This window comes from Mandrillus leucophaeus, unplaced genomic scaffold (genome assembly GCF_000951045.1).
Source record: "Mandrillus leucophaeus isolate KB7577 unplaced genomic scaffold, Mleu.le_1.0 Scaffold887, whole genome shotgun sequence".
NCBI classification, from domain to species: Eukaryota; Metazoa; Chordata; class Mammalia; order Primates; family Cercopithecidae; genus Mandrillus; species Mandrillus leucophaeus.
In genome coordinates, this window is record NW_012109663.1 from 2,841 (window position 1) to 11,328 (window position 8,488).

At 35.7% G+C, this 8,488-nt stretch overlaps 1 protein-coding gene across 1 annotated transcript; it reads right to left on the reverse strand.

Moving 5' to 3' along the window:
* Positions 1-867: 867 nt before the first annotated feature.
* Positions 868-7,845, reverse strand: LOC105531450 (alcohol dehydrogenase 1C-like). Its single transcript, XM_011969369.1, has 5 exons — positions 7,453-7,845; positions 3,876-3,977; positions 3,126-3,264; positions 1,299-1,386; positions 868-1,201 (listed from the first exon to the last, which is right to left on the reverse strand). Exons 1-5 carry the CDS (start codon positions 7,468-7,470, stop codon positions 868-870), a joined length of 681 nt encoding a protein of 226 aa, XP_011824759.1. The 5' UTR covers positions 7,471-7,845.
* Positions 7,846-8,488: the final 643 nt, after the last annotated feature.

Genomic DNA, 8,488 nt, shown 5'->3' on the forward strand with positions numbered 1-8,488 from the left:
ATTGGGAGTTATACCTGATGTAAATGACGAGTTGATGGGTGCTGACGAGTTGATGGGTGCAGCACACCAACATGGCCCAAGTACACATATGTAACAAACCTGCACATTATGCACATGTACCCTAGAACTTAAAGTATAATAATAATATAAATAAATAAATAAATAAATAAATAATTATGGATTGTGATTTAAGATTCAGCAGGAGATTTGAGAAAGATATTTTAGTATTAGCTCTCATATTAAGCAGAAGTGAATTTTTGGGCAAATATCTTTTTATCTCTCGATTTAGGTTTCATAAAATAAAGCATGCTATTAGATTTTCATACTACTCAGAGGAGGAGACTTTAAAGAACTTCTGCTTGAAATTTACCACTTCTAAAATATATGTGTATGTTCATGTCAGGGAAGATAGTTTTAGCAGTGAAATGTCACAATGAGTGAATTACGCATCACTGAAGCTTCATTACTTTCCTTCTAAGAATCCACAGAGTGGGTAAGCCTTGGTGTGGAAGTGCATCAGGTGAGGTTTTGGACTCTACTGTTGCTCCTAATTCTGGGAGTAGAGGATCCACAGACTAGATGTTCCTCAAGGACAAACGCTTCATTTCATTTACTTTTGCTGTCAGAGCCTAGCAGAACCTATGGTGCCTGAGGCATGTATAGGTTCTCTCTAATTGCTAAATGCATTACTACATGAGTTAGTTCTCAGACCTAAAATTTTGTGATCCCATAAATAGCAAATTCAGAAGAAAAATTATTGAAAATGACATCTTTACATTTTCTTAACTCAACAACTTTTTATCTGCAATAAATTGGTGAAATTTCTATACTGCGCTTTCAATTCTTTCTGGGTTGTTTTTCTACTCTTCATCGACACTTCAAATCTATAAAACTAATTTCTGATTCTTGCAAGAAATTGCTTCCCTTTTGGTTCCTGACAGTCTTCGTGTAATCGGTTTTCTCATCCATTGTCATTCCTACCTTGGCAACTTTGACTGCAGACCCATAGCCAGTCGAAAATCCACAGCCAATGAGGCAGACTTTCTCCAGGGGTGAAGCTGCATCAATTTTGGCCACTGCATTCTCATCCACCACCGTGTACTGGGAGAAGCTGCTGACACCGAGGAAGTGGTGGATGGGCTTCCCCCTGCAGGTAAACCTCCTGGTGCCATCCTGCATGGTCCCCCGAGGATTGCTCAGACTGGGTAGTGCAATACACAGACACACAAAGGCATGAGACAGGAGCATAACTAATTTGCAAACTCAAAGTCTGTGCAAAGAAAGCATCAGAAACTCACTCATTTTTGAAGCAGTAGTTGCTTTCTGGGTTTTTACAAACTCTGCATTTTCCACACTGAGGAGTAAAGAGTGGGATGACTTTATCACCTGGAGAGGAATAAAACAAATTCTTCTTAAATTTCTATGGAGGAAATAATACAGCAAAACCTTAAAGCTCACATGTATAGATTAGAATCATGTGTCTGAATAGTTTCTAAGAAATAGGGTGTCATTCCCACAACTATGTCATTTGTGATTGCCTGCCAAGGCCTTGTTTTTTAGTCGGGTTTATAAGTGCCTGAAGAATCCTAAAGAGAAATGCAAGTGTCGGAAACAAGATGGATTAACAAAATTCCATCCAACGTATTAATAAACTTTTATGCAGTGCACTAATTTCTCCTGGAGGCTTTGCAAATATAATTTATGTAATCCTTGTCTAATTAAATCTTAATTAAATATTCTTATTATAATTATATATATAAATTTTAGTTGAAAGTCATCTATTTTAGTCCCAGTACATGTTGGGAAGATCTGGTATTTTGTAAGAGTTTGATTTACAACAAAAATGAGATTTTTAAAGTAGGTCTTGGCTTTTCAAAGTGACTAGGTTTATGTTTCTTATAAAATGAATGTTTTTAAAAATATCTTAGTTTTTTTTTTTTGGAAGAAAACAAACAAAAATAGGACAAAGAAGAATTACAGAAATTCGTCTGAAAATTTCAACCCTCCACAATAAGTTAGGCACTTTCTTTTAGGATAAGAATTGACTTCCAAATGTTTTTAGCTGATAATTTGTGAATTATCCTTTTTTACTGTTATGGTGTGGGGAGGAGGGGTAAGAAATAGGAGTCATTTTGTTATTAATCTATTTCTGAGTAAAGGAAATAGTAAGACCTAAAACTCAAATTGGACAGTTTATTTTATTATTTTCTGTTCACAGTCTAAATTAGTATTTGGTAAGGGGACAGGTCTCATCTACTGGCTAAAGTGATTCTTTAAAGATAATTTTTATTTTTCATCAGCTATGCTATCTATTTCACAAGACCAAGAAAAATGATTCGTGCATAATATTTTATGGGTAAAGTTCATATGAAAATGATGGTATGGAAATGTTCTACTTATTCATCCTTTACCTCTGAAATATTTATATTAATACATAAGATTATGGTAAAATAAGTATTGAAGATAAAATAATTGTAATCTATAACCAGTCACATTTAAGCATGGCTGAAGGTAATAAGGCAGACATTGTTGATGGTGGATGGCTCCTACTATGTTTCTTTGATTTCCTTTCAGCTAGTCGGTTTCATTGATTCCATGCTCAGGAAGAGAGACCACGTTGGAAGAGGAAATTGGTGAAGGGGCTACATAGGTCACCTAAGAAAAGGTCATATTTATTCAGCTGCAGCCATGTAGCCTCCATTTGGTGAACTCAGCACAGAGCAATGTCCATACTTATGTTTTTTTCCCTTCTCCCATTTCTAGTTTTTTGGGCCCTTACAGAAGACAGTGTTCAGCAACACTAACACGGAAGTTACTAGATTATGAATTCCACATTGGTAGGCACTGTCTCTTTTGATCCTCATATATCTCCAGGCTCTAACCTAGTGACTGGCATCTAGTAGATAGTCAGTACACAATAGTTGAAGGTTAGAATACATGCATGCCTGAAGTCATACCTGCTTGAGTCAGGCAAGCAGAGAGGGAAGGAGGAAACTCCTGAAGTCCTGGCTGCCCTGTGACCTTGTGTAAGCCCTTTTGTCTTTCATTGCCTCGGTTTCCTCATCCAGGCTGACTAATCTTGTGATGGGGAACCAAGGCATGTTCCCTGAGTGTGAATCCTGTACCTGGTTTGACTGTAGTCACCCCTTCTCCAACACTCTCCACGATGCCAGCTGCCTCGTGGCCTAAAATCGCAGGAAGAGGGGTCACTAGGGTACCACTAACCACGTGGTCATCTGATCGACAGATTCCTACGGCCACCATCTACAGAATAAAGAGAAGATGTTTAGATTCGGAAAAGATTATGACTGTCAGATGGACTTAACAAACCCAATTTTCTAAAATTATTATTCTAAAATATTTTCAAGGGTTTTACTGACAATCCCTACTATTCCCAAATACGAAAGATTCAGTTTATCTCCAAGATTATCCAGCCTAAAACCTTCCTCTATCTTTCTCCCTTGAATTTAACAATTTAGAATAATCTGTGAAATAATTGATCCTAAAATATTTGTCTTGTATAATATAGAAGAATGCATAGTTAAAAGAAAAAGAAGTAGAAATTGCAAATTAACACCAAGAAAATATCTAACACAAATTGATTGTGAAGTTTTGATATATATCCCTTTGCATTTTTTTCTTTACAAACCTATAAATTTTTTTGTATTTTACTGGAATTATACTTCATATACTGTTTGCTCACTTTAAAAAAATTTAACAATTTATATTTCTACTTTCCTTGACAACAAATGTAATTTTATTTTCTGGATAATTACCAAAAAAAAATCTCTTAGTGGATTTTGGATGTTTCTATTTTTAATATTTTCTGAATTTTTTAAACTTAAAATTAAATACAAATGGAAAAAATATTTCACCTTAATGCGAACTTCATGAGCCTTAGGAGGTGCAACCTCCACCTCCTCAATGGAAAAGGGTTTCTTTACCTCCCATAGCACAGCTGCTTTGCATTTGATTACCTAGAAAATCAAACAGAGAGATGGTACCAGTGTTTTCCCACTCTTGAAGTCAGAAATTGTGTCTTTTCATCTTTGTACATGCAACATTGAGTCCCATGTCTGGCACCTAAAAAGTGTTACATAGAAATGAAGTTCTCTGGTTTATAAAGAGAGTAAGAGTATCTTTTAAAACAGCAATAACATAAGGAAAGAAAAACAGTTAAGTACAATAAGGCACTTAGATAAAATGGAATATCTTCATTTAGGCTATTCTTTTTTTTTTCTTCAAAGATGTTTAATCCTGATTATTTTCTAATACTGTCCTGAAAACACCTGTTTACCCACAACTATTGGCTGGTACATGTTCTAAGTCACCTTTACTTTGCTGACAGAGTCAGTGTCTGTCTAAAATACACTGCTTTCTTCCTCAATTTTCTGCTTAGGCCAAAAGGATCTGACTCCATAGAACAATTATACATTTACCTTCCTGCTTAGGATGATGTCTCTTTCTCTTTCTATTTCCCTATTGCCCTCTTTTAATTTTCTCTCTCCACTTCTGTATGTAACTTGTCTCAAACACCCATTTGAAACTTAGCTTTAGCAGCCTGTTTTGTCATCTAATTTATGTGCAGAGACTCCTTCCAGCTTAGATTTGAGCCCAAAATTACAGAGGTTAGAGTTGGTGGTGTGTGTGTGTGTGTGCATTCAGACCACACATATATATTTAAAAACTGGAGAAACTTGTGTATTTGAGTTTCTAGCTAGCAAGCTTATCCACAGATGTCCTTAAAAATAAAAGCTGATCACATATTTCCAGTGCTTAGCAGTGTACTGTAAAACCCATCTTTGTTGTGGTAAAGCATGTACAATTCACAAATCTCTTTCTATATAGAATCAACATAATTGCAAATATAATAAAAATTGAAATTTCATCTTCTGCCAATTCATTTTCGTTATTCATTTGTCAAATCCTTCAACTTTGCAGGATTTTCAATGTGGTCCATGCCAAAATAAATATCAGAATACTTGGAAATAAAGTTCTAATAGTAGGAGTTCCTGATTGTCAGGTGCCTGTGATGTGACAGGTGCATTGTGGCTTGTGCTGAGTGAGTTACATGCATTATTTTTATTTTTAAAATTTATTTATTTTTAATTTCAATAGTTTTTGGTGTGCAGGTGGTTTTTGATTACATGGATAAGTTCTTTAGTGGTGATTTCTGAGATTTGCTGCACCTGTCACCCGAGCAGTGTACACTGTACCCAATGTGTAGTTTTTTATCCCTAACCAAAGTCCACTATATCATTCTTATGCCTTTGCTTCCTCATAGCTTAGCTCCCACTTATAAGTGAGACCATATGGTACTTGGTTTTCCATTCCTGCGTTACTTCACTTAAAATAATGGTCTCCAGCTTCATCCAAGTGGCTGCAAAGGCCATTATTTTGTTCCATTTTATGGCTGAGTAGTATCTCCTGGTGTACACATATCACATTCTCTTTATACACTCGTTAGTTGATGGGCATTTAGGATGGTTCTATATTTTTGCAATTGCAAATTGTGCTGTTACAAACAACGTGTATTACTTTTAAACCTAAAAAGGATGCTACCAGTACTATTGAATTATTGGTCTTACTACATCTGAAATAATTGAGGATCAACTGACTCAATGATTGAATAATTTTCCTAAAGTCTCAAAGCTGGTTGTCCAGAGAATAAAGATCAGGCTGGGTGCGGTTGCTCACGCCTTTAATCCCAGCACTTTGGCAGGCCGAGGTGGGTGGATCACCTGAAGTCAGGAGTTGGAGACCAGACTGACCAACATGGTGAAACCCCGTCTCTACTAAAAATGCTAAAATTAGCCAAGCATGGTGGCGTGCGCCTGTAGTCCCAGCTACTTGGGAGGCTGAGTCAGGAGAAATCACTTGAACCCGGGAGGCAGAGGTTGCAATGAGCTGAGATCACCCCACTGCACTCCAGCCTGGGCAATAGAAAGATACTCCGTCTTCAAACAAACAAACAAAAAAATTAATCTAGCCTCACATTTTCAGTACTCCGTGATAGTAAATATCAAAAAGTTAAATAGCAACAATAATAATAGTGGCTAATATTTATTGACTTATTTTTATTTACCAGGTACTATTCTAAGTGTTTTTCACTATTAATTTATTGAATTCTCAGAAGTACCTTATGAAATAGACATTAGTACTGTCACAATTTAGGATCTGAAGAAAATAAAATGCGGGACACATAAACATAAATGCAATGCTGTCAAAAAGCTAAGTTATTGATGCTGCACTGAAGAGGGGAGGATTATCTATTTCATCAGTTATAATTTTCATTAATATGATTGGTTTATACTTTTGCTCTATGAACTCATTATTTCTTTTAAGTCGAGTTTGGTAAATGGTAAATTCAAATTTTCTTTTCTCTAATTATTTTCTATGAGGAATGTAAATATTAATCAATAATGAATGAAAATAAAGCAAAGTGAAGTGGTGTAAGAACAGCACCAATGGGCCACTCGTGTGATTTCCAACCAGTCTTATTGATATGAGCCTGTTTTGTCACACAGCATAGAGATAAGCCTCAGAACCTTTAAACTGAATTATCATAGTGAGATATTTTACTGTGTGATGCACTCTTAACACAATAAACGGCTGAAAATAGTTACACGGATTTTTTTTTATTAGGCAATTAAAAATACCAGTTGATTATATTGAATGATGACATGCATTTCTGTGCACCTGTAAACACATTGAAAAAATAAATATAAATTTATAGAAGAAAAAACCAAATATTTGTGTTCTGAGTGCTAATAAGTGATTCAAATTGTATTATTATTTTTCTGTAAGATCATATTGACTTTTATATAGGGGAGACACTGTTCTATAAGATTTCTGTGGAAATTGCCTGAATTGTGTCATAATGGGCCCCCTTTAAATGGAATTTGCATGTGATGTCTTGCTTAACCTTGATGATTCTAATGCTGTGAGATCAATGAGTATTTTGTAAGATATTTTATAGTAAGGTTAAAAGGATATTTCAAAATTTTCTGAATCAAATTCCTCTCATAAAAGTTATGTCAGACTTAACTTTCTTGTGTTCACAAAAAATATGAATACAAATAATAACACATTTAAATTATGGTTTCTTAATATAAAGATAACTTCTGATTAAAGACTTTTCTAACTTTAGATTTACAAATCAGTCATGATTAGCTTGGAATAAACTATCACTTTACTGCAAATTTATTTAATGTAGGAAATAAAGACTTAATAGATACAGATTCTATATATTCTTTTTGAAGGTGTTTAGGAATAGCTTATTTCCACTGTAGTTCAGTATACATTATATATTATAGCATACATTGCATATCATATTTCAGTGTATCATTTCTAATTTAGATATGAATTTTCAATTATTCATCAGATACTGTATTCCTTTATTTGTTATATTAAAGAGAATATATTACCAACAGTAATATATTTTTTGCTTACTTTTCCTGCAGTGCTCATGTTGATTCTGTCTTCTTTGCAGAACAGGAGACTGGTGAGTACTTGTGGATCTCTTCTCTGCTTGAGTGCACAAAGCAGGTATATTGCGCAAGTATTTATTTTGTTTGCTCGTATAACACCCAATTCCAACACCACACGTGATCTAGGTTTTTAAGCCGCACCCATCATATTCTTCTCAGACTATCAAATCATAAAGAAATGGGCACTGAATCAGCACTCAAAACCCTGACCTTTCCAATTTCAGATAAGATTTGGCTTTCACTCAGTTAAATATTAAGTTAAAATGATAAATTTGAATTACTTTCTCTCTTCCTTACTCTCTTCCTGCTCAAATTCCTGCTTCTCTTCTCTCAAACTCACAGGGGTCATTCAGAGAACTGTTTTCCCTTTGGGCTCATTCAGAGTTCTGTTTTCCCTTTGTCTGCACTAAGCTGCAATTTTGAATCCACATGGTGCAGTTAGGAAGAGGAGGAGTAGAGAAACAGGATAAACGAAGGGGAACATAGAGAGCTAGGAGCCAGAGGAATGTGTTTCATACAACACTCTCCTTCTCTTTACAGCAGAAAATCAGGACACCCCATCAGTCACAGCAAAGGGGCTCACTGGGCCTTGCATTTCTACTCCACTCAATAACAATCAGCATTCATTGAGCATCTCCCCGTGTCAGGCATTAAGCTGGGTTTGGTGGGGTGGCAGTGATGAATAAGACACGACTTTTACCTCTGCTGACAGGCAGTATAGGGAAGTGGTTATGACATAGCCTCGGGATTAGGCAGACTATTCCTTACTAGCTCTGTATACTTGGACTTATTAGTTGACTGTTCTTTGCCTTAGTTTCCTTGTCTTTAAGGTGAGAATGAATAGTAGTGTGTCCAGAATGGGTTCCTTCTGGTGGGTTCTTGGTCTCGCTGATTTCAAGAAGGAAGGTGCAGACCCTCCCAGAGTGTTACAGTTCTTAAAGATGGTGTGTCCGGAGTTTGTTCCTTCAGATGTTCAGATGTGTCCAGAGTTTATTCCT

Excerpts from the sequence above, each read along its gene's own strand:
- LOC105531450 (XM_011969369.1), bottom strand. Across the intron at positions 3,265-3,875 it reads CTCATGAAGTTCGCATTAAG|ATGGTGGCCGTAGGAATCTG; the intron begins GTGAAATATTTT and ends TTTATTCTGTAG. Across the intron at positions 1,202-1,298 it reads AACTACTGCTTCAAAAATGA|TCTGAGCAATCCTCGGGGGA; the intron begins GTGAGTTTCTGA and ends TGCACTACCCAG.